This window comes from Pseudopipra pipra, chromosome 25, assembly GCF_036250125.1.
Source record: "Pseudopipra pipra isolate bDixPip1 chromosome 25, bDixPip1.hap1, whole genome shotgun sequence".
Lineage (NCBI taxonomy): Eukaryota > Metazoa > Chordata > Aves > Passeriformes > Pipridae > Pseudopipra > Pseudopipra pipra.
Genome location: NC_087573.1, coordinates 4,620,999 through 4,646,482, shown reverse-complemented (window position 1 = coordinate 4,646,482; position 25,484 = coordinate 4,620,999). Strand labels below are relative to the sequence as shown.

At 54.9% G+C, this 25,484-nt stretch overlaps 2 protein-coding genes across 2 annotated transcripts; one reads left to right on the top strand and one right to left on the bottom strand.

The window, feature by feature from the left end:
* Positions 1 to 1,733: 1,733 nt before the first annotated feature.
* On the bottom strand, positions 1,734 to 14,399 carry MTCH1 (mitochondrial carrier 1). Its single transcript, XM_064635842.1, has 12 exons — positions 14,217 to 14,399; positions 11,945 to 12,029; positions 10,823 to 10,929; positions 10,310 to 10,387; positions 9,946 to 10,003; positions 9,176 to 9,227; positions 8,360 to 8,419; positions 5,129 to 5,222; positions 4,721 to 4,768; positions 4,472 to 4,539; positions 3,712 to 3,787; positions 1,734 to 3,316 (listed from the first exon to the last, which is right to left on the bottom strand). The coding sequence occupies exons 1-12, from the start codon at positions 14,382 to 14,384 to the stop codon at positions 3,242 to 3,244; spliced, it is 969 nt and encodes a 322-aa protein (XP_064491912.1). The 5' UTR covers positions 14,385 to 14,399; the 3' UTR covers positions 1,734 to 3,241.
* Positions 14,400 to 15,184: 785 nt separating this feature from the next.
* FGD2 (FYVE, RhoGEF and PH domain containing 2) lies at positions 15,185 to 23,786 on the top strand. The gene is made up of 16 exons (XM_064635673.1): positions 15,185 to 15,981; positions 17,826 to 18,093; positions 18,203 to 18,283; positions 18,593 to 18,741; positions 19,288 to 19,444; positions 19,567 to 19,705; positions 20,237 to 20,295; positions 20,621 to 20,767; positions 21,158 to 21,250; positions 21,564 to 21,643; positions 21,720 to 21,750; positions 21,856 to 21,948; positions 22,140 to 22,265; positions 22,454 to 22,600; positions 22,959 to 23,102; positions 23,185 to 23,786. The coding sequence occupies exons 1-16, from the start codon at positions 15,917 to 15,919 to the stop codon at positions 23,416 to 23,418; spliced, it is 2,013 nt and encodes a 670-aa protein (XP_064491743.1). The 5' UTR covers positions 15,185 to 15,916; the 3' UTR covers positions 23,419 to 23,786.
* The last annotated feature ends 1,698 nt before the right edge of the window (positions 23,787 to 25,484 follow it).

The window sequence follows — 25,484 nt, the reverse complement described above, 5'->3', positions numbered from 1 at the left end:
TTATCGAGGGCAGCGCTGCCGCAGGGCACTTCCTCGTGCACGGCTGCAGAACGGGGCCCTCCCTCACTGCCAGGGGGGTTGGCAGCCCCTGGCCTTCCCGCTGACCAGGCACCAGGGTGACGGACACCATACAATCCCAAGGAGAGGTTTTCTGGGATGTTTCCCCCCTGGCTCTGCAGCGGGAGAGCAGCGTGGCCGGGAGGGGCTCGGACTGAACTGAAAGGTCTTTAGCAGGACGGTTCTGCAGGGGAAGGGAGAGGACGGTGCAGTCATCAGCTGCACTTCCCTGGGCACAAAGGCTCCACCAGCATCTCGCTGCTCCCTAAATCCTGCCAGACCATCCAAGACAATCCATCCAAGCTCTGCGGAGAGACAGACCAGCCTTGACCTGAGATTCCCTCTCCCGGCTGCGGTCGCTGCCTCCCTTCTCCCCCCGGGCAGCCGGGAGCAGACGAGGCCAAAGTCCCGGCAATCTCTGTTTTCCACTGAAGGCTGATAAGCCGCACAGGCACGGAACGGCAGCGATCCCCACCCATCCCAGTTTTGTGCAGAAGAGTCAATATTTAAACACAAGTTTGTTTCCTGGGTGGATAGAGGAGCGTTGGTGGGAGAAATCCCCGGCTCCATCCCGGGCGCCAGACACAAACCTCCTCCTTCCACCCCTTCATTTGTTCTCCCGACCACGTTTCACCCCGGATCCCCTCTCCTGTGGGGATGGGGCCCCATTGGCTGAGCTACTTAAGCACCAGCTGCAGGGTCAAACACTTGCTAATGGGCAGCGATTTAAGGAATGCCCAGGCAGGGTTTGGGTTGTCTCCTTGCCTGCTCCTGGTGCAGACGCTGTCCTTGCGGTGGGACACCTCAAATGGAGTGTGGGACGAGAAGAACCAGGGATAGAAATGGGTAGAGGCGAGGAAATATTTAATCATCCTAAGAATGGCAGCCCCTGCTTCAAGGTAAGGCAGTGAACTGAAGGCTTTGAAACCTGGTTTTCATTTAAATTGAGTGAACAAAAACTATATTCAAGTGTTGTGTTTACAGCAAAGTTTGCGGGTCATAGAGAACTGGGCAGAAATTGCTGGCAGGAAGCTTGCTCTGGTGCAGGTTTAGGAAAATTCCTTAGGTAAATTCCTTAAGTAAATTCCTCAAAGGACAGGAAATAGCACCTCTCACTGCAGGGGCTGCAGCCAGGTTGTGCACAGGCTGCAGGGGGTTTCACAGGCATGTGACCAGCAGAAAGTGGCCTCAATTTGGAGGGTAAAGGTACATATTCCAGAGCAGGTGGTGTGTGATCTGGGAGATGCAGTGCCCAGTGTTGGAACAGGCAAAGGCCGGTGGGTGAGGATGCTGTGAGGGGGGAAGATGGAGTGGCTGAGCCCACCTGACAGGTCTGACAGCAGCAAAGGGTCTCCAACACCCCTTCCAGAAGACCTCAGGGTCAATTTTAACTCCAAACCCCTAATCCCATGTATATTGTCTCATGCAGCCAAGCCCTCTGCTGCCTCCACCCTCACTCCACATGCACCCAATGCAGTTTGCTCAGCCTAAACCTCCTGATCTTCCATGGAGGTGAGGAAAATCAGGGGGAAACTGAGTTTGTAACGGCTGGTTTAGCTCTGCTTTGGGGAAAAGACCAAAGGAAGTGCCTGTCTTAAACTGAAACCTTCCCTGAGAGAGCCTGTTATGCAGAAAAAAAAATCACACTTAAAAAAAAAACCAGGAACATCCAAGAGTTGTTTTATAGCTGTATTTTGGAGCATAATTAAATCCTCTTTGAAATCATCTCTGGTGTTAGGGAACAGGTCCATGCATTATTTAACTTCTGTTACTGTAGCACAAATGGGGAGGGAGGAAAGGAGGGAGGGAGGACAGACAGGACCAACTTCACTACACCAAAGGGAGCTGGGTGGGGACTGCCAGTCCCAGCAAGTACCACCACTGTCCTGCAAACCCTGCCTGGGAAGTGTGGATCAACCCTGTCTGATGGAGAAAAACCCTGTGTGATGGCAGGCCGGGGTCCCCAGAGGACCAGGATGAGATGTGGCCCCAGCTGGTGCTGCTGCACCACACAGGAACCTGCTCATGGACCCCACCACCTCTTCCCAGGGAGTGCAGCATCACCTCTGTGCAAAAGACTGCTTCGTGGGGGAACCAAAATGGGGAAATCTGCCTGGCTGCCATCACAGCACAGACTGGTGCAAAAAAACTCTTGTCTGAGCACAAATCCTGCCCTGATGCCACCCGTGAGCTCTGCTACACACACAGAGCCAGCCGTGCTCCTGTGAGCCCTTGACCCCAATGCCTCGTGAGCCTTTGGCCAGCTCCAGGTTTGCTCCTTTATTCCAGGCAGCCCTGGACCATGTGCCCCTGCTGCCCTGAGCCCTCTGTGTGCAGCACTGGCATCCAGTGCCTCCATGTCCATCAGTGAAGGGGGAATGCTGGGGTTTGGGAGCCCAGCAGGGCTCCTGGTGCTGCTGCCTGGGAGATGCCCATCAAAGCAGTCGGGCCAGTCCAACCCAGCTCCCCTCCCTGCCTGCCCAGCCCACACCAGCAGCTCTGCTGGATGAACTTTAAATACAAAAACCCCTCCCAAAGCCCTGACATCAGCAGCATATATCCCTCCCCAAGCACTCTCTCCATGTCCCAACACTGCCCTGAGCTGAGCTGTACCTGTCTCTTTGGGACTCTGCTGTTCTTTGTAGTGGGATTGTTTCCCTTCTCTGTTTTGCTCCCAGGTGTTCAGGTACCCTTAAACCTTAAATATGGATCCCAGGTTGATCTTGCCCAGGATGAGCTCCCTGCCACACAAAGGTGTGCCCTCTCCAGAAGGATGAGGCATAACCTTTGCAGCAAGGTGACCTTGGATCTCCTGCTGCTTCTCAGCTTGGGCAGCACGAAGCAGTCTTTTTTCCCTGCAGCTCCTTTAGTACCTGGGCATTTTCTGGATTCCTGGACTTCCCCAGTGACTCCAGAGCTACAGCCTGGACCAAAGAGACAAGACAACGCCCTTCTGCTCTCTCTGCTACACATCCCAGTCGAGACAGCCATGAGGATGGAGCTTTGGTCCAGCTGGAGCCTGAAGCCAGACGTCCAGAAGCCAGTCTGTCACTGGCCTTGCTGGAGAGGAGGTGCCAGTTCTGGCACCGTGGACTTCGGATCGGAGAATAGAAACATTACACATATCGAAACAAGCTTGGGGTTTCTGGAGGAGTCCCCGTCCATCAGCTGTCCCTGCCCAGGATCAGTCGATGGGGAAGGAGGCAGCTGGGATGGGAGCCCTGCGGAAGAGCAAGCTGGAGCCACGGAACAGCTGCCCCTGTGGGGGAGAGTGAGCACAGGGTCAGGGCAGCTGTGCCAAGGGAACTGCAGCTGCTTTAGCAGGGATTGACTCGTGCCCAGGGCAGGGCTGAAAGGTCTGGGCACCCTGGGCTGCTGTGGAGGAGTCAGTGGTGTTTCAGCCCTGTGGGTGCTGGAGTCGGGCATTTCCCTCAGGGATGATGGATGGAGAGGGGCAGAGACCCTTTGCTGCAATGCACTGGCTGAAAGTTTGCAGGCTGCAAGCTCGGGACAGGTAACGGGCAGACCAGCACTGCCACGGCTGGAACCAGCGCCAAACCAGAGGGACAGAAGCAGGTTACAGAGCACTTCTGGGGAATGCTGGAGACCTTGGGAAGGAGCAGAGGGAGCCCAAAGCCCAGCATGTGCCCTCACCTGAGCACTGAGGTACCTCCAGCAGTGGATCCAGGATGTGAAAGCGGGAGCGTAGGGAGGGAGGCCGGCGCGCAACCTGCGTGGCAACAAGGAACAGCTGAGGGATGTCACGTTATCCAGACAGGTAACAAGAGCAGCAGTGAGTGTAAGTGAGGACACAGAAACAGTGTCTGCACTGGGCTGGCGGCCAAATGACCAGCTCGTTATTTACAATGCACCAGATCATGTAATTTAATTACCCCTGGAGTGTACAAACAAGGAGCGTTACCTGGATACGTTAAGAGCCCAGGACTGTATCTACTCCTCCAAGAGCCAGAAGATATTGAGAAAACACTCCACCAGCTGCTTGGATCCCTTTCCCATGAGCACAAATGCAGATTTCCTGCAGCAGTGGGATCGGGAAGGCAAGCCTGCTCCTGCTCCTGTCTGCACCCATCACTGCAGTAAGAGCTCTGCTTCCCTCGTGCCCCTCCCTGGAGCCAGCACGGTCCCTTTGATCCCTCTGCCTCCAGTCTAGCTCAGGTTGGACCACACCACCACGACTCTCCCTATTTCTCTCCACTTGAGCTTTTCTGCTGCTCGTGTCTGTGCCCTCTGATCTAAAATTATAAGCAACCTGGGACAGGAAACGAGCCAGCTCTGCGAGGTGCCACAGAGTTTATGGTTCTGTAGGAAAGCTTTACGGTCGTTAGCAGCGGGTTCAAACAAGGGGCTGCAAGAAAGGGAGGGAAAGCTTTAGATCTCAGTGTGAGGGACATACCCACAGTTGTTCACTGCCATGAGATCTCCCACGAGAAGGAATGGGTACGTCAGCATGCTCACAGCAATCTGAAAGCAGAGGAGAACAGTGGCCTCTCTAATGCTCACCATGTCAAAAAAGCTATCTCCAGCTTTTGCATGTTATCCTCATTTGGATGTAAAGTACAGACCAGCCTTTGTCCTCAGACCACAACCTCTCAGGTCCCAGATGGCAGGAAGAGGGGAAAGGACATGGCAGTTGCCTACATACCCCCATCACGAACTTTGTGTAGCTCCGGATCACTGATGCCTGGCTGAACTGCAAAGAGAAACCACGGGGATTGTGGAGGAGGGGGATGACACCAGGCTGTCACAGTCACTGTGTGACACCCCCCTGTGCCTGAGGCGAAGGGCATGGGGCAGAGGAACAAGGCAAAAAACAAACAGTGACCGTGCTGCACCCCAGCTGAGAATCTGGGAAGGCATTTGCTGTCAAATCTGATCCCCCAAACTGCAGGTGAGGCACAGCCCTGAGCAGACACAGCGCCTTCAGCCCTCTCACAGGGATGTACCCAAAGCCAGGTATCTGTATTAAATCAGCCCCTGCTTCCCAGTAACTCCTTCCAACTGCAGGTGCCTGGTCCAGACCCCAAACCCTCCATCGGGCACTTCCACTCACGTTATCGTCCACTGCGTAGGTGTTGATGAAGTGAGCCACGAGGTTGCAGCACCAGAGGAAGATGACATCCCCCAGGATGTGAGGGACTAAACCACTGCAATGGCAAAAGGAGGGGTGTGAGGTGCAGGAGGGTCCCAGTGCCACCTTCCGAGGTGCTCAGCCCTCCTTCCCTCCACCAGCACACAGGACACCCACTCCTCAAAATGCATCTTTACTTTGGGAGGAACTTAAACAGAGAAGAAGATTTCAGAGAAGAGATCTCCCAGCCTTCACTCAGCTCTAGATGAGAAGTGTTTGCAATCTGTTGTTTGGGCATGACTCAACTCCCCTTGTTCTATCCCAAAATCCCTCCTTGGCCCAACTCCTGCTCAGAAACCCAAGCAAGACACAGATGAAGTGGTTTCCATTTTTGCAGATGCTTTTTTGGATGCAGGATGAGAAGTTCATCTCACTGTGGAATCTCTCTTCTTTTAGAAATCAAAATGATAGGCACTGTTCCTGCACAACCCACTCCACTGAAAAGTGGGATTAACTTGGGGCAGCACTTGTGTCCTTCTGATTTTTCCCAGTCCCTGCTGCTCCCAGGAGAACAGTTCTTTGGTTTATGCCTCCCACCAACACACCAGAGCTCCCAGCAGCGCCAGCACCCCCAAACTTCTGCAGATAATGGCACTAAAAACATTAACAAAACATTCCAAAGGGTTTCTCCAGTTTGTTGGTGCTTTGGCAGCATCTGTTGCACCAGTGCAGCCATCGAGCACAGGGTCTCCTGCTTTTGCAGGGCTTGTTCCACCACAAGAGGATCCAGGTGTGTGTTAAAACTTGTGTTTCACCAGCAGATGTGGTCAGTCCTTCTGAAAATGAGCCTGTTGAGAGCCACACGAGCATTTGCTGGGCTGGAAAGAGCCAACTCCAAGCACTGATTTATTCATTTCTTCCCAAACATGACACTGCCTCTTGGAGCAGGAGACCAGTTTTGTTTCCTGCTGTGGTTGCTGCAGCAGCAGAGCAGCAATTGGGACTCTGATCCAGCATGCTGTGCTGGCACTTTTTGTAGACAACCTCTGTATTTTCAAGGCCCTGGCAGCTCTGGGGATGCAGCTGAGGTCTCAGGGACCAAGCACAGCAGAAATCTTCAACAGAAGATCCGCTGGCTTAAAAGATGTGAGACATGAGAGCAGCAGACAGGACAAAGAAATCAAAGCTCTCTGGTCCCAAAGAGATGGTCTGCTTTGTGTTTGGCTTTCAGCCTTAGTAAAAAACATCCTTTCTCTAACTCAAATTCAAGTCTGAAGCCCCTGAGCTGCTGCAGATACGATGGGGGTTTAATAAAGTCCAGAAACAGAAAGCTGGGCCAGGGGAGGTACATAAGGAAAATCTCACCGTTATGTTGATAGAGAATTGGATCATTTGTTCCACTTGCAATAAGGATCTCATCCTTTTCTCCCCTCCAAAATAATGACAGATGCTGGCCCTGAGCTTATGGGATGCTGGAGACCAGGGAGAGAGCCGCAGAAAGGGACTAAACAAACCAAACAAGCCAAAGGCATCAGGCCTGAAAACCCCTCCTGAAACTTCAGAGCTGCCTTCACTATTATTGCCATAATAAAGTGAGTAGTACAGTTCTCACACCTGGTGAGATGTCCAACATCTGGACTAGGAATATTTTTGGAAGATGATGAAAAGCTGGAACAGCAACAGGCAGATGAGGAAGCCTGAATGATGTACAGTGATGTGACCCAGGGGGAGGAAACCCCAGTGCAAAGGACAAACCACCTTTGAGTTGACCATGCACAGCAGTTTCAGAGCTCAGGGAACATCCTTCTGGCCTGGCAGGAGCCTGCTGCAGATATGAGGAGAAGGGTGTGGACCTATCTCTAGCCAGGCACTCGTTCAGAGAGTGTGTGCTGCTATTATTGCTGGGTAGGGGTTGTAAGACCACAAGAAACAAGTGCACTGTGATGATTTTAAGGGAGTGGATGTACTGGGATTGCACCAGGAGGGCTCAGAGGAGAAACCCAGCAGTTTGGTCCTTCAGATGCAGTTTGTGTTCCCCTCACAGCAGTGGGATTTCCTAACAGGGTTATAGAGCATGTAGAACTTCAGAGCCCTCCTGAGACAATTTGGGTTGTGTTAAAGCCTTTCCTGTGAACTATTAAGTTTAATTAGGCGACCAGGAGTGTTTATTTTATGTGGATGGAAGGGAATGTGGCGGCTGCTTTCATATCACTTCCTTGGGAGGTGGAGGGTTGTGGGCAGGTTGCTCCAACCAAATCCCACACTCAGGGACTATCCCAGAGGAACCTGGATTTGATGGAGGAGATGTGGAGCTGCACAGCTTAGCTGAGAAGATGCAGTGACACTCAACTGATGGGGACTCTGCAGACCCCCGGCCCTTTCCTCACGAGCCCCCCATGATTGCTTCCCTCTTCCTGATGCACTCAGGTTTCAGCTGGAGGCCCACATTTTGTCATTGCAGAGCCAAAGGCATCCTGAAAACCCCTCCTGAAATTTCAGAGCTGCCTTTACTATTATTGACACAATACAGTGACTTATCTCCCCACCACAAGCAGAGACAGCAGGTGGTTCTTCTTTTGTGTAGATGTGAAAAAGAAAGGCAGGAAGCATTAATTAAGGCTTCAAGCAAAAAGGTGTCCACTAAACTTCCATTTCAGTGATGCCACCAATTTGCCACCTTCCTGGAAGCAGCTGGAAGCATCTTTCAGCTCCTCCTGGTCCAGGCAGGAACACTGCTGAGCCAAGGCAGCCTCACACTCCCAACCACACAGGTAAACCTGCTGCCATCAGCTCATTACAAGCACCCACTGTGCCCTGCAGAGCAATGTGCTGCTTATCCAGGCCCTGGCTTTCATTTCAACAAGGGATCTTATTGTTGCACTTGATCTTGGTGCCTGTTGCACAAACAAATGCTCTAAATGGTTCACTGAAACACAAAGAAGGGTTAAGGGAAAAAGAAAGATAAGAAAAAATACAGGGTTTCCTCTGGGTTCTGAAGGTTTGATTGAAGATAAGATCTGGGGCAAACTTAATGACCAAACTGGAGCACTGTCAAAGGCACAGATTTAATCTGTGCTCAGGGGGGTGATGTGAGAGTCCCTTGGTCAGACAAGGTTTCAGCTCAGTGTGGCTCTGGCTGAGGTTGGCAGAGCAGCCAGGAGAGCCATCGGTGTCTTTGGACTGTGGGAGAAAATATTTAAACAACTCACGTACACAAAGAATCCCAGGATCCCTTCTTCCTTAAATATCCTGCCAATGGCACTGAACACACCACTGCCAAGAAAGGAAAAGAGCTGTGAGCGTGCAGGGGTTGTTCCATCCCTGCCCTGTGCAGCTTCACATGCAGCCCCCAGCCATAACAGTGTCTCCCCAGCCATCATTCCAGCTTGTTCTCCTCAAACCAGGAAGGTCTGAGGGAAGGAAGGTCGTGTCTGCACTCTCCCAGTCTCCAATAACACCCAGGACAACACTCACCCTGCAGACAACTGTTTAATGCTGAAGGTACAAGAGCTCTGCATGGCTTTGTGTGAGTGGACACAAGTGCCACAACCACAGCACATGACATGGTTTGATCAGGCTGATTCTCAGCCCAAGGACCCTGTCCTGCCTTTGGGAACTCACACTGGCTGTCATGGGTTAGCTGCAATCCTCTAGCACACTTCCATGTGGCTGCAGAGGGCCAGGTATTGCTAAAAAAGACTTGGAAAAATCCTGCAATGCTTTGTATTATCTATTCTGCCTCCCTGCTGCCTTCCCCTTCCATTAACACATAAAGCAAAAAGGCAGGAGAATCGCTGTGTGATCAGCAAGGTGTGTTACAGCCCCAAAACCCCACAGGCACAAGGTGGAACAGAGGTGTGACAGACCCAGCCTTCCCATGTCCCCTCACCCTGCAAGTCACCCACCCTCTAACCACAGCTCAGATTCATTTTTTGCTCTCCCAAACCTCCTGGGTTGCTGTATTTCTCATGGCATGGGAGCACCTGGCACCCCTGACCCCCCAGACCCTCCAGAGGTGCAGCCACTCACCTGTATTTGACTTCCCGGCCCACAAACTGGACCATGCAGCGCATGGAGATCACTGGGAGGAAAGAAACACAGGGCTGGTAAAGAAACAAATCCAGTTTGGCTTGCAATGGATGTGAAGGAAAATTCAGCCTGACCCTCCTGCTCTCCCTTCCCTCAACTCACAGCACGTCCAGCTCCTCTCAGTGCTCCTCATCACTTCAAGACTCATTAGAAATGGGTGCCTTTGCTGAGCCTGTAAGTGGTGGGAAGGATTTTGCAGAATCACAGAGAGGTTTGGGCTGGAAGGAACCTCATAGATGATCTTTTTCCAAACCTCCTGCCACGGGCAGAGACACCTTACACTAGCCCTGTCCAACCTGTCCTTGGACACTTCCAGGGATGGGGCAGCCACAACTTCTCTGGGCAACCTGTGCCAGGGCCTCCCCACCCTCACAGGGAAGGATTTCTTTCCAACATCCCATCTAGCCCTGCCCTCTGGCAGTTTGAAGCCATTCCCCCTTGTCTTGTCACTCCAGGCCCTTGTAAAAGTCTCCCCCCAGCTCTCTTGGAGCCCCTTTAGGTACTAGAAGGCTGCTAATGGCCCTGACCCCGATGGAATCTCTGGGACAAGCTCTTGGATGAACGGGAAGAGAGCAGCTCATCGCTGGGCTGGCTTAGTCCCTGATGCCAACCCAGGCAGGAGCCTTGTATGACAGAGGAGCGTGAGTAAAGAGGGTTTTGGGGTGATCCTCAGCCTGGAGGGGGCTGCCAGGAGGAGGGACAGGACTCACCATGCAGTGGATGTGAGACAACCCGGGACACACACTGCATCATCATCTCGTGGGATGTCTGGGGAGAACAAACACACCTGTATGAAAAGCTGTGCTGCTCCACCTGCACAGATCAGGCCCTTTCCCTAAATGTGGGGAAACCCATTTTGGGTCCCTCTTGAAATCTGTTCTTCGTGGCAAACCTCTATTGCTATGAAGTATTTCATGGCTGGACACAGAATGGCTGCTGAACACCACGGGCTTCTCACCCTGAGTTTCTCTCCCAGAAATCTCACCCACAGACAATGGCTTAAGCTTCCTTTGCTCTCCACATCCCCAGTGGGATCTCCCCATCACTCATTAACATGCAATATCCACTTCTCACCTCTCTCACCACTTTCCTAAGGGAAGTTTTCACATCATCCTTGTTAGACACGTGCTCCATGTCTTCCAGTGGAAAAGCCTGAGTGGAGAAGGAAGAAACATGGTCAAAACTGATGGAGATTCTGCCCCACAAACCCTCAGTGTCTGAGGACAGAGGGAAACCACGAACAGTTGTGCTCTAGGTGTGAGGAGAAGACAAAAAGGCAAGAAGGAATACAGGAGAAGGAAGGATGGAAAGTAAAACAGAAGGAGAGAGGGGTCATGAAACTGCTGACAAAAGCTAAAAGGCAAGGGAATGTTCATATTAAATTAAAATTAATTTAAAGGAAAAAAGTTCTGGGGATATGGGTGCTGGAGGGTTATTCCAAGCCCTTAGGACATGGAGAGGGATGGGTGCATTGGTCCTCCACGTGCAGTCCTGGCTGGCTGCAGGCACTTGCAGGCTCCCAGCTCTGCTGCAGTAGCACTGACTGACCCAGCAAGGTGATTAATGGAGAGAGAATCCGACCTTTACCTTCTTCACACTCCCCCTGGTGATGGTTGATAAAGTGCTTGAGATGAGGCGAGGAGTCAGACCACGGAAGAGGCCTCTTTTCCCATCCACTTCCACGATGTGTCTGGCTGGGTGAGTAAACACCAGGCTGCTGTCAGTCAGGGAGGGGTGAGCTCATGGAGAGACACCCCAAACACCTCCAGCACTCAGCCAAAACCACACCAGTCCCACCATAAGTGATTTATTAATGTAACAGTTCTAAATAAGCTTCATGCAGGATGCCAAGAATCCTTATTCCCTGCCATCTGTCTAATCTGGAAGGAAAGCTCCAGTGTTTTGGGCTCCTTCTCATCTTTTGATGGTTTTGCTCACCTGAAAGGGCTACAAGGCAAGTTTGGACTGAAGCAGGGTCGGGAGGGATCGTCCCACGTGGTGTCACCAGGGATCATCCCACTTGCTGTGTGGTGTCACCTCCTCCCTCCACCCCCAGGGGTCAGACTCAGGGTTAATGTGGATCTCACAACCCCATGTTTAGTTCCTGCCCCACCCCCTCCTCCCAGGTAAACTTCCTCAGGTCTCCAGTCACAAAAAAAAGCCAACAGATCCAATTTCTCCCTGATAGAACAAGGTGGGAGACAACCCACTGCGTGCTGGTGGGTACTGACTGCTCCTGCTCCCCAACTGGTGCTGTCCAAGTGAAGCCAGGAGGGCTCTGCCCCCTCCATCACCCAACACTGCCCATCTGTTTGGAAAATGCATCTTCCAAAGGGCAGCATCAGAGTGTTTACAGCCCTGGGTGTCTCAGGACGGGTTTTCAGTGCTCTTGCATTGCTCCTGTGCTGGCTCCCAACCCACGGGTGCTGCTGAGAGATTTTGGGATTGGCCCAACTCAGCTTTCAGGACTGTGCATTCCCCTTCCCCACAGCAAAAGTGCTGTGACTGCAGGTCACAAAATATTCACCCACCTCTCCCAAAGAGAGCAAAATGCTACTGGCTTTTTCCTTCTGAACATATTACCTTCTCTTTTCTTGGTCTTTCTGTCCCCTTAGGGCTCCATCTACAACAGCAATGAGCAGGGCAGGGGGGACAGGTTATTGCAGGGTTGTTTTGGAGCAGTGTTGGCAGGAGGGGACCTTCACTCACCGTAGGTGAAGAAGCCAGGCAGGTACAGGACTTTCCTTCCCAGCACATTTCTTCCAACAGTTGGAGGTAGTGGCTCGTGCCCAACCTGTGAGAGAAACCCCGTGTCCTGGTGTTCCCAAAGCCTTGATCCAGCATCCATGAGCTGCCAAAGGGCCACATTGCCCCTATCACCCTCAGACAGACGGGGATGCCATGACATGGGCACTCCCCTTCCCATTATATGGGGTCCCAAGGGTACAGGGGGCCCTGTTCCCCCATTTTAGGAGGTCCCTGTTACAGAGAGGTTCTCGGGATACCCATTATAGAGGGGTTTCCCATCCTTTCTTATATGGGAGCCCCCACTGCAGAGGGGATCCTCATCCCCCCATTTTATAGGGGTCTCCACTGTACGAGGTGTCCTCATCCCCTGCCATAGGAGGGGGTCCCAATGCCCCCACTATAAAGGAGCCCCCACTGTATAGGGGGTCCTCATCCTCCTATTATACAGTCCCCCCATTTTCATACAGAGATCCCCATTATACACAGGGACCCCATCCCATTACATATGGAGGTTCTCCATTCTACAGGTCCCCCCCATGCTATAGGTGTCCCCATTGCACAGGGGGTCCTGTTATAACATGGGGGGCTGTATATAGTGATCCCTATCCCAAGAAGGTCTCCATAGGCACACTATACAGAAGCCCACCCCCCCCGATTCCCTGTTATATCCCATTATATCCCCCCACTATATCCCATTACGTCCCCCATTATATCCCATTACCATTCTATAAGTGCTATAGGTGCCCCCACCACACAGGGGGTCCTGTTATCACTGTATATAGTGATCCCCATCCCATGGAGGTCTCCATAGGGACAATATACAGGAGCCCACCTCCCCTGTTATACTGCAGTTCAGATCCCCTATTATACACAGGGACCCCATCCCATTACCATCCTATAGGTGCCCCCCATTCCATAGGTGTTCTCATCACACAGAGGGTCCTGTCATAACGGGGGGCTGTATCTACAGTGACCCCCATCACATGGATGTCTCCATAGGGACACTCTTTGGGAACCCACATGCCCCTTTTTTTATACTGGGGTCCTGATCCCCTGTTATACACAGGGACTCCATCCCATTACCATTCTATGGATGCTCCCCATTCCATAGGTGCCCCCACCACACAGGGGGTCCTGTTATATTGGTGGGGGGGAATATAATGATCCCCACCTCATGGAGGTCTCCATAGGCACACTATACAGAAGCCCACCTCCCCACATCATCCTGGGGCCCTGATCTCCCATTATATCCCATTCTATCCCATTAACATTCTGTGGGTGCTCCCTAGGTGCCCCCACTGCACACGGGGTCCTTTTATCACTGTATATACTGATCTCCATCCCATGGAGGTCCCCACAGGGGCACTCTACACCAGCCCACCTCCTCCCGTTACACTGGGGTCCTGTTGTATCCCATTATATCCCATTACCATTCTATAGGTGCTCCCCCATTCCCTAGGTGTCCCCACCCTGTGGAGGGGTCCTGTTATAGTGGGAGGGGGGGCTGTATATAGTGATCCCCACCCCACAGAGGGGTCCTGTTATAACAGGAGGGGGCTGTATACAGTGATCCCCACCCCACAGAGGGGTCCTGTTATAACAGGGGGGGGGGGCTGTATATAGTGATCCCCACCCCACAGAGGGGTCCTGTTATAACGGGGGGGGCTGTATACAGTGATCCCCACCCCACAGAGGGTCCTGTTAGAACAGGGGGGGCTGTATATAGTGATCCCCACCCCACAGAGGGGTCCTGTTATAACGGGGGGGGCTGTATATAGTGATCCCCACCCCACAGAGGGGTCCTGTTATAACAGGGGGGGCTGTATATAGTGATCCCCACCCCACAGAGGGGTCCTGTTATAATGGGGGGGGCTGTAAATAGTGATCCCCACCCCACAGAGGGGTCCTGTTAGAAAAGGGGGAGCTGTATATAGTGATCCCCACCCCACAGAGGGGTCCTGTTATAACGGGGGGGCTGTATATAGTGATCCCCACCCCACAGAGGGATCCTGTTAGAACAGGGGGGGCTGTATATAGTGATCCCCACCCCATAGAACAGGGGGGGCTGTCCGCACTGATCCCCGCCCCACGGCGCTCTCCACAGCCACACTCCACAGCCGCCCACCTCCCCCTCACGCCGGGGGGGTCTCACCCCCTCACCCATCTGTTTCCCATCCCGCCGCTTCCCCCCTCCCCTTTCCCTCCCTCCCTTCCCCCATCCCCCGAGCCGGACCTGCACGAGCAGCTTGACGTAGAGCAGGGGGTGGCTGGCGGCGGCCACCCCCGCGCCCAGCAGCACGAAGAGCCCCTCGGCTCCCTCAGCGGCCGCCGCGTCCCCCGCGGGGCCGCCAGCGCCGGGCGGCGACAGCGCCCCCGGGGGCAGCGCCGCCACCGCCGCCATGGCCCGGGCGGCACCGCCCGCGCGCCCGCCGCCACCACCGCGCCGCCGCGGGGGGAGCGGGGCACGAACCACTGCGGGGCCGCGCGGGGGGAGCGCGGCCCTGAGGGACCGGGAGAGTCGCGGGGAACGTGAGGGGACGTGAGGGGGGATTTGGGTGGAGGGGGGGGAGAGGGGAGAGGGAAAGGGAGAGGGGAGTTGGAGGAGGGGAGAGAGAACGAAGGGGAGGAAGGGGGGAGGAAAGGAAGGGGGAATGAAGGAGGGAAAGGAGGGAACAAACAAGGAGGGAAAGGAGGAAACAGACAAGGAAGAAAAGAGGGAAAGGAGGAAACAAACAAGGGAGGAAAGGAGGAAATAAACAAGGAAGTAAGGAAAGGAGGAAAAGAAAGAGGGAAGGATAGGGAAAAAGAAGGAAAGAAAAGGAAAAAGAAAAGGAAAGGAAAAAGGAAAGGAAAGGAAAAAGGAAAAATGAAAGGAAAGGGGAAGGAAAAAGAAAAGGAAAGGAAAAAGGAAAGGAAAGGGGACAGGAAAAAGGAAAGGAAAGGGGAAAGGAAAGGGGAAAGGAAAGGGGAAAGGAAAGGAAAGGAAAGGAAAGGAAAGGAAAGGGAAAGGAAAGGAAAGGAAAGGAAAGGAAAGGAAAGGAAAGGAAAGGAAAGGAAAGGAAAGGAAAGGAAAGGAAAGGGGAAAGGGGAAAGGGGAAAGGGGAAAGGGGAAAGGGGAAAGGGGAAAGGGGAAAGGAAAGGGGAAAGGGGAAAGGAAAGAGGAAAGGGGAAAGGGGAAAGGGGAGGGAAAGGAAAGGAAGACCTGCACTTGCACTGTTGTGCTTTTCTCTAGGAACTACAAGCAGGATGTTTATCCCAGAAAAGTGCCCTCCCTCCACATGGACCTTTCTCCAGACACATCTTGTTCTTTTTCACGGTGCATTATTACCAACAGTGCTTGGTTACTGCCAACAATCCTTGTCTGTTATTACCAATAATCCTTAGTTGGCTTCAGAGCCACACACACATCAGCCCCTTATGTCCCCCTGGGCACCAGGACCCTGCACCACTCCCTCCCTCCTTCCCAGCAGGGTCCTGCCAGCCCATTCCCAGCCCCTCTGGGCATCAGGACTGTTCAGATCCCACCCTGAACTCCACCCTGGTGGGACACATCCCACCCGTCATGGGGGGATCCAGCACCAGGTTGTGCAGCAGGTCCGACCTCCTGCCCCGCTGGTGCCCTTGCACCATTCCTGCTGTTGCCTGGTTTGTGCCACCTTCCCAAACTGAACCAGTTCCCAGGGTTTTCTCAGCGTTTCTCCTACTCACAACCTGCTGTGCTTCCTCTTTCCTTTTCCTTTTGAGGCCAAGCCAGAGACAGGCTCTCCTGCCACAGAGAAGGCGGCGGGTGGGCTTTGCCTCGTGCAAATCCTCTTCCCCAAACCACAGCCTGGGTCCCCTCAAGGCAGAGAGGGGGACAGAAGGAGGGAGCTGCAGCCATCAGTCCCACTCCTGCAGCTCCTGCACACCCAGGACCTGCTCCCAGGCAGTGCCATGGAGGGAGAGGTGGATAATCAGCAGAGTGTGGTGAAGCTGGTGGCTGCGTTTGAAGAGCACTGGTAAGGAGGGAGGGTTCTGGGTGCTGAGGGGGTGTGTGGGCTCCACGTGGAGTGGGTTTTGGAAGGAAGAAACCCACCGTGGAGGCTGTGGTTTGGAGGCTGTGGAGAAGTTGACAAGGTGATTTGTTATTCTTTATCACTCTGTCTTCCTCCCGCTGTGGGTCATGAACAGAAGCCTGAAAACCTCAGTGGCATGTGAGTGACTCTGCCTGGCTCAGGTTGTGGCAGCCTGTTCCCCCCACACTCAGTATTGGCTGGTGAATCCTTTTGCTGCTGCTGCTGGGGAAAAGAATTGTGGTTTGCAAATATGTAGGCAGGGGTCTTCTTCCTCTGGGAATTAACTGCCTGGGTGTCTGGGAGGATCCCAGCCTCAGACTGTGCAGTTGTTTGCAGAGGTGTGGCTCCTAGGAAAGAAAGGTAAAGCATTGTGTTAAGGGGGAGAGCAAGTGCCTTTTGTAAAACAGCACCATTATTTGGAGTGTGAGCTGGGACCCTCAGACAGTGTGGTTCTGGGGTTGGAGTGAAGAGATCTGCCCTGATTCTGGTGTAAAAGGAATTCTGAGGCTTGAGGTGAGTTATTGTTGAGGTCTGTGCCTCAGTTTCTCTATCTGTTGAATCAGGATACAGAATCCTGCCTTTCCTTGTCCCCATGAGGTGCTCTCAGTGAGCATTAATGGGGCTGCGTGGTTGGGCAGGTGAGTTTTACATCAATTCCTAGAGTTGCTCAGGCACAGGATTTCCTTTTACTCCAAGAACTTTGCCTGCATCTTCACTGGGTGCTTTTCCTGGGATTTGTGGTTGTCCCCATCAACCCCCGTGATGTTGTCTTGGAACTGCTGCAGGGTTTGATCTGCCTCCACATCACTGCTGCAGAGTGTTTGTTGTTTATCATGGAGTGTGAGTTTGATTTAGAGGAAATAAAAGTAACTTGGGACTTTCGGAGGAAGCTGGGGAACCTGGGAACGAGTTTTCTGGAACAGAAAATGATTTGGCCCAAGTCAGCACAAACAGAAAGAGAGAAGTTCCCTGTGGGAGCTCTGCAGTGGGTTTAGGCTGACACAGGTCTGGGAGGCACTGGGAGAGATGGATAAAGACTCTGTCTCTGAAGGGTTCTGCCAGTCCCCTTGGGCAGAAGGAGATGTGTGCATGGCTGTGGATCTACTCCTGAGCTCACAGACCTGTGCTTGGGAGGGACCCAAGATTGTCTTCAGATGAATCTCTACCCCTCAAGTCACCTCCTATCCTTAACTTTGCAGTTCTGTGTCCAATTTCACACAGGTTTTTCCATCCTCTTCCCACTCCTGTCTGCAGACCCACAGTGGATCTTTCCAGTTTATGCCCAGAGCAGTTTCCTACAGGGACCAGCTCTCAGATGCCAGACAACTCACTGTCACCTTCACAGCCTGGCTTCTCTCCCGTGCCTGCTCTTTTCCCTTTGCCAGAAAAGGAAAGAGAAAACACCACCAAAAAAACAACCTGTCTGCAAAACCACCTACACAAGCCCTGCTCTTGGCTATTGGGCTTCTCCCCACTTTGGATCTGCAGTGCCAGAGCTGTACCTGGGAAATAATTGGATGTGCCTGGGATAAACAGCAGAATCCTGCTTTTCTAGAGCAGGACAGGAACTGGCCACAGCAGCAGGAGGCACTGGGAAAAAAGAAGCTGGATCCTGGCCCCATGGGGGATGTTGGGGATGTTTGTACTGCAGGCTGGAGCAGAGCAGAGCAGTGTCAGTGCTAGAGAGCTGCTGCTCTTGTCACCTCTGCTCGAGGACGGTGTCTTTGAGCTGGGGCTGGGAGCTTGTTGGGAGAATGGGTGAGCTGATCATGCTGATTCCTTTGTAGCAGGGACAGCACATTTGCCTGGAGGGATAACCAGGCTCCTCACAGCCAGACCACTGCTGCAGCCAGCCAGCCCCAGCAGCTTCCAGCATCCCCTGCCCGCTGGAGCCTCTCCCTGAGGGCTGCCAGGCTCCAAGGGGAGCAAGAGCAGGAGGAGGAGCAGCAAGGTCAGCATGGACTCAGCTTCAAATGCCTCTGTTCTTTGCGACACAAAATCTGTGAGGACAACTGGAGGAGGCCCCAGGGCTCAGGGCTGGAGCCTGGCAAGGAGGTGAGCTCTGGAGGTGGCTCAGGGGACCCTGGTGGGTGCCCATGCTCAGGCATGGAATTCCCTGAGCTGGCTCAGAGCTTGGGGTCACATCTCCTCCCACTCCATACAGGAACCAGAGGAAAAGAAAATCGCTCTGGAGCTGCTGGAGACAGAGCAGGCTTATGTCAACCGCCTCCACCTCCTCGACCAGGTGAGCTGGGCAGTGGAGGGGCCCACGCAAGGAGATTTTGGAGAGGGTGAAGGTGTACAACAGAGAGACAAGTGGGCTGCTGGTCTTCTTGGCCAGGGATTTGGTCTGGCCTTTGCCTTTCCTACACCCCCCATTTCCACGGAGCACCTTTGTCCCATCAAAGCTTTCCCGCTGCTTCTCTCCTGGGGCCTGGGATTTCCCCCCTGCACAGGGTCAGGCCTTTCACTGAGCCATGTGCCAGTCTCAGAGAGGGAATGGGATCCTCAGGCCTCTTCCTGACCCTTTTTGTTCACCCCTGCTTTCTTCCAGGTGTTCTACACAGAGCTGATGAAAGAAGCCAAAACTGGAAAGACGGTCCCAGAGGAGGTGGTGAAAATGATCTTCTCCAACATCTCCTCCATCCACCAGTTTCACTACGAGTTCTTCCTGCCGGAGCTGCGGAAGCGCATGGAGGATTGGTGAGCTCAGGAGGACACCTGGAGCAGTGCTGAGTCTGGGCTCCCACCAGGACCAGAGCTCGGCCTGCTTTGCTCCAAATGTCTTTGTGCTGGAAAGCACTTCCTTAAAACACTCAGATCAGAGTATTTCTGAAAAGTGGGGGTGACATCTCAGGTGGTTTTAGGATGTGCCCAGTTGTGAACAGCCCAGACTGGCTGCAAGCTGGGGACATTCTCATCCTGGAGAGCAGGAAGTTGTGTAGGGGTGTAGCAGGTTGCAGCAGTACAAATGTTAGTAGAAAAGTTAGGAACCGGCACAGGTTGCCCAGAGAAGCTGTGGCTGCCCCATCCCTGGAAGTATCCAAGGCCAGCTTGAACGGGGCTTGGACCAACCTGATCTAGTGGAAGGTGTCCTTGCCCATGGCAGGGGGTGGAATGGGATGACCTTTAAGGTCCCTTTCAGCCCAAACCATTCTGGGATCCTATGAAACCACCACACCCCTTCGTTTGCTCCCTCACTGTCTGTCTGCCCCGACACACTGAGGAAGCTGCGGTTCCCTCCTGCAGGAACTGCAACCCCCGGATTGGGGATGTGATCCAGAAACTTGCACCATTCCTCAAGATGTACGGAGAATACGTGAAGAACTTCGACAAGGCCGTGGAGCTCATCACTGCCTGGTCAGAGAAATCCCCGCCCTTCCAGGAGCTCATTGCTGACATCCAGGTGAGGGCAGGGGGAGGGACCACAGCAGTGCTCCCCAAAATCTCCTTGCACGGGGGGAGCAGCAGAGGGTGGGAGCTGCCTTGGTCACTGTTCCTCTCTCCGTGCCTGGTGTCTCTCCCCAGAAGAGGAAGGTCTGTGCTAATCTAACGCTGCAGCACCACATGCTGGAGCCTGTGCAGAGGATCCCACGCTACGAACTCCTCCTGAAAGATTATGTCCGGAAACTGCCGCCTGAGTCCCCCGACAGGGGCGATGCCGAGAGTAAGAGCTCTGTCTGGCTCACCCTGGGGAGTGGCAGGGTGGGTTTGTAGGGGAAATAACAATCCCTAGTGTTGTACACAGGCATTAGAAAACCTGGATTCACTCACCAGCTGCCCCGAGCCCTTGGATAAACCTCTCAGTCTGATCCTTTTCTGGCAGGGAGAGGGATTAATCTGCCCTTCCAGGGGCTGTGGAGGTCAGTGAGGAAGGGTGATGTTTCAGGATAAGGGTGGTCCCTCCAGAGCATCCCCTAGGGAGACCTGTAGAGCTGTCAGACCCTTGTAGATAACACAGTTCCCAGTCCTGCTGGGATGGAGGGATATGGGACTGTCTGTCTGTCCTCCCAGGACCCCACCATGCACAGTCTGGCCATACCTGGACTCTTGTGCAGCATTTTGGGGCCGTTTGGGTTGGGTTCAGGGGAAGGCAGCAGCCACCACACATGTACGTCCATGAGGGACAGACCCAGGAGCTTCCTCCCACAGCTCCAGAGCAGGTGTTTAACCTCCAGCCTGTCTCTTCTCTTTGCAGAGGCCCTGGAGATGATCTTTATAGTGGCCAAGCACTCCAACGCAGCTATCGCCGAGATGGTGAGCGCCTGTCCCAGCTGGAAATGCTTTGCAGCTCCTGAATGGGACAGGAGCACTGTGGGTTCAGCACAGGAGCTGAGACCCTGCTCTTGATGCCTGACCCCATCACCCTGAGCCTGGGGAGTCATGTCTGTAACATCAGTGATGTGACCAGCTGCTCAAGGCTGGCATTTGCTCCCAAAGATGAATCTGGGCTGAGAGAGCAAGTGCCACCTCTCCCAGTTATCAGCAGCTGGCTTGGGAGGTGGGAATGGGGGGAATCCAGGGGTGGCAAGGTTGTGGCTGCTCATCACCCCACAAAAACAGGTCCCTCTGCCTCCCTCAGGAACGGCTGCAGAACCTCTGGGTGGTCTATCAGCGGCTGGGCCTCGAGGATGACATTGTGGATCCCTCCAACCAGCTGATCAAGGAGGGACCCATCCAAAAAGTTTCCACCCGCAACAACAGCACGTCGGAGAAGTACCTGTTCCTGGTGGGAGCTGGGATGCCCAGGGGAAGGGGAGGGAGCAGATAAGATGGGAATGGGGGCAGAGGCGGCACAGCCTGGCCTGGGTGCTGCTGGGTCATCTGGCACAGAAGGGATGAATTCAGAGGTGGGACATTTGACCCTGCTCAATGCAGGGCATCCTGTGTAGGATGTGGTTGGGAATCTGCTGATCCCATGGGCAAGGCAGCCCTGGGAGGTGCCTCTCTCACCTTTGTAGGGTGGGAGAGGGCTGGGGCAGAAACAGTCACGTTTTAGGCGGATTCTTCCCAAGGACCAGCTCAGGCTTGGGGGATCTGATCCCCCAGATCCCAGGGAAGCCCCCAGCTGGGAGCAGGCAGGTGCTGGGCTCCAACCCATCCATCTCCCCACTCCCAGTTCAACAACATGCTGCTGTACTGCGTGCCCAAGGTCATCCAGGTGGGCGCCGAGTTCCAGGTCCGCCTCCGCATGGACGTGGACGGCATGAAGGTCAGACAGGCACCTTGTCTTTGTGCTTCCCCCAGACCCTGACTCCTCCAAGAGCAACCCAATTTGGGGTGTAACGTGGCTGCTGCCCCTCACTTCCTCGGGAAGGAGGGAGGAGCTGGAGCCAGGGGTGGCTTTGTGGGTGAGGTTGGTACGCTCTGATCCTGCAAAATGCCAGTGAAATCTTTTGCATGTGGGATCTGAGGGGCTGAAGGGCTTGTGCCCGAGGGACATCCCTGTGCCTCACATCATGGAGGAAGGTCTCTGTGTGCTGGAGGTGGCTTCAGCTCCTCATCCCTTCTCCGGTGTCTGGCAGGTGTGGGAGCTGAAGGACACAGAGTTCCCTCACACCTTCCTGGTGTCGGGAAAGCAGCGGACGCTGCAGCTGCAGGCCAGGTAAGGGGAAGGGGGACCTCACCCAGACCCTCAGGGAGCAAGGACAACAGCTTATCCATCTCCCTTTTGTATCCAGGTCTGGGGAGGAGATGGATGCCTGGATCAAGGTACCACCGAGTGCTGGGAGTGGTGGCACATCTGCCTCATCCCAGCGGGATGCTCTGTGTCAGGGCAGCCCCCAGCTGCCCCTCCAGCCCTGCCTTTCCCTCTAGGCCTTCCAAGATGCCATTGACAGGAAGGAGAAGAGAAGTGAGACCTTTAAGACAGCAGTACCTGGACTGGAGACAGACACCCCTGCCCTGAAGGTACCCTCCTGCTCTCCCCATGCCCCCTGCACACAGCCCACCTTGCTGTGCCTCAGTTCTCCTCGCTGAACCGAACTGGGGGGAGGCTGCGGACGGGGAGAAGGGCTGAGGAGGGGAAGGGGTGAGAGCAGAGGGCTGGGACCACCCAGAGCACGGCTGGCCAGCCCCATGATGCAGCCCCTCACCCTCAGACAGAGGAGCTGGGCCGCCGAGCTCCGCAGTGGGTGCGGGACAACCTGGTGACGATGTGCATGCGCTGCAGGGAGCCCTTCAACGCCATCACCCGCCGGAGACACCACTGCCGAGCCTGTGGATACGTGAGTCACCCCTCCCCTCCTTCCCCTCCCTCCTGGCCTGCTCAGGTGGCTGCTGGGGCAGGACCACACCTCTCCTACACTGTGTATCCCTTTTCCCTCCAGGCTCGGGGCTGCTCCCGCCCCTCAGCTCCTCACGGAGCTTTCCCCGGATCCCCCAGTCTCAGCAGTGTCCCTGTCTGTGGCTGCAGGTGGTGTGTGCTCGCTGCTCTGACTACAGGGTTGAGCTGCAGTACGACGGGAACCGCCTGAACCGCGTCTGCCAGGAGTGTTACATCTTCCTGACGGGCCACGCGGTGCCCGAGGACCGGGAGGGGAAGCACAAAGGCATCCTGGAGGTGAGCTCTGCCCCCCTCTGTCCCTCTGAGCTCTGCCACCCACCCTGGTCCCCAGCATGGCTGTCCCAGCCTGGCCCTGCACCTGCAGCAGGAGGGGTGGAAGTCACTCCCACAGCAGTCAGAGGGAGCATGTGCTGAGCTCCCTCCTGCTCCAAGCCCAGGGACCCCCCAACAGCCAGGGCTCCCTTCACCACGGGATCTCAGCAGCACCCTCACAGCCAGGACAGCCCCTTGCCTGCCCCTGCTTTTGGGGGTTTGGTGGAGTGGGTGGGGAATTCCCCAGGAAAGGGCCTTGGCTCGGTGCCCTTTCTGCCTCCTGCACTGAGTATTGAGAGATTTGTTGGGGGTTTTTTGGCAGAAAGGAGCTGCAGAGGTATCAAGCAGGAGTTTGCTCTGCAGTTCCCTGCAGCTGCTGGACAAGAACGGCAAGGGGGGGACGCGGGGCTGGTTTGTGATCCCGCAGGACGATCCCCTCGTGCTGTACATCTACGCAGCCCCCCAGGTGAGGCCGGGCTCGGATCCATCCTCCAGGGACATCCCGCTGTGCCCACCCCCTGCCTCCCACCACTGTCTGTTCTTGGCAGGACGTGCGAGCCCACACCTCCATCCCCCTCCTGGGCTACCAGGTGAAGGACCTGCCCCAGAGCGACTCCCGCCACCTCTTCCAGCTGGCGCAGTCCGGGCAGGTTCACACCTTCCTGGCCGACACCGAGGAGCTGAAGCGGCGCTGGATGAGGGCCATGGCACGCTCTGCCGCAGGGATCACACACCCAGAGGATGAGGAGGAGGATGCAGACCCCTGTGACAAAGCAGAATGAGGCCATTCCCACCCCTGGCCCGCCTGGGGAGTCACCTCCCCAGCCTGTCCTCGCCGCTGGCTTCATGCAGACCCCGCACATCTCTGCCTTTGGGTTTCCATCATGAAAAGGACAAGCCGAGGGTACATTTGCCACCACACGGACAAGCCGGATTCCCCTTCCCCTTGCTCTCCGCACTGGAGGGAATGAGGCGGAGGGATGGGGGGTCTGGGGAGGCCTCTCCCCCGCAGCCCCGCCGCTGTGCAGTACCGCCGGCGGCCACGCGAGGGCAGCCCCGCCCCGTCCTTGCTCCATCCCGGCGCGGGGAATGCCCGGAGCGGGGAATCTGTGGGATTGGGATTGCTGGGATAAATCCCGCCTGCGACCCGGCTCTGCAGTCCGTGCAGACTTCTTTGGGGGTGTATTTTCCATGGGATTGTCACCATGCCTCCACATCGCCGTATCTGTCACCAGATGATGGTGACAGGTCTGATGCCCTGCAGGGACCCAGCCTGTGGCTCACCCACACACCTCAGGGACCCAGTGCTGGGTTTAGGATGTCCCCTCCCAGCTTGTCACCACTCCTGGCCTCACACTGCTGCAGTCCCATGGTGTGGGTGTTCCTCTTTACCACAGACACCCCTCACCTACATCACTGAGCCACTCCACACTCCTGCCCATCCCAGACTTTCCCTTCACCCCCTCCTGTCCACAAGCACTTTCCACCCTTGCACCTCCCTCAGTTACTTGTTTCCTGGGGCAAAACACTCTGGGACAAGGTTGTGTCCACACAGGTGCTGCTGTGATGCTGAGGAGACACAGGGGATCCCCCTCTCTGTCGTCATCATAACGAGCACCCCTGGTTGTTTCACGCAGCACTTTAGGCTGCAGCCCCACATTTTTCTCTCTGCATCATCTTTAGCTCCCCAAGAATGTTGCCTGGGCAGAAATTGCCACTTCTGAGCTTGTCAGGGGCTGAAATGGGACGCAGGAACCCATGGAGCTGGAGGAGCCCACAATCCCTGGCCGGCAGGGAGGGCTGTCTGCAGGCAGGGGTTGCTGCCTGAGCCTGGACCACACAGCAGCTCCAGCACAGCAGCCTTGGGCAGAGCCCAGGGGTGCCACAGGCTGAACAGATCCGTGGAGACAGGGAAGGGAAGGGAGCTGGAGCAGGATACTGCAAATAGGGACATCTCTTGGGGAAAGCGTGTGGAATAAAGGTGGATGGGGGGCCTCAGAGAGACAGGAAAAAGCCATAAGCATCCTTCCTCCATCTACCCAGCTCAGCTCATCCTGGGAAAGGGCAAACCATGGTGGTTTTATCTCCTCCAGCTAAAGAGATCCCATCAAGGAAGAGGGAGAGGAGCTGGATGTCAGGGCAAAAACTCTGCCAAAGCAGTTGCCCCTCAGGGTGCCACCCAGTGTGGGGCTGAGCCCAGAAGAAGCAAACAATGCAGGGCCTTCCAGGGACACCCCAAAACAGCCCTCGTGGGAAGGGGAAACCCCACCAACACCGGAAAAGCCCTGGAAAAGCTGCTGGGGGGGAAGAGTGAGCAAGGGGAAGCCCACAGGGCTGGCAGGCTCTGCGTGGTGGCCCTTGGTGTGGCGTCACCCCTGTGTCAGTGAGGAACAAAACAAGCCCAGAGCAGGGACCTGCCCTCAGCCCTGAATGGGCCTAAGAATAGATTTCCTGTTTACCCAGGGAGGAATTGCTCCTGGGGCAGAGGGCACCTGGGGGCTATTTTTACCAGCTCCTGCCCTCCTCCTTCCTGACCCCCAGCACCCTTGGGGGGACCCATGTGTGCCACAGGAAAGGGGCTGTCAGGGAAGGGAGGTGGCCTGGGGGCAGAGGGGGTGACAGGGCACCAGGGCAGGTCACTGCCATGGCTTTGGCATCGTGCCTTACTCAGATATGGGGAGACAGCATCACTTGCTGCCCTGAGTATCCCCAATCTCTCAGTGGAAGACCAAATTTACAGGGGGTATCATGGTGCCCCCACTCTGCTTTCCTAGAAAAAACTCAAACAAACAAAAAAACCCCAAACAAATAAAAAACCACAAACAAACAAACAAAACCAAACAAAAAA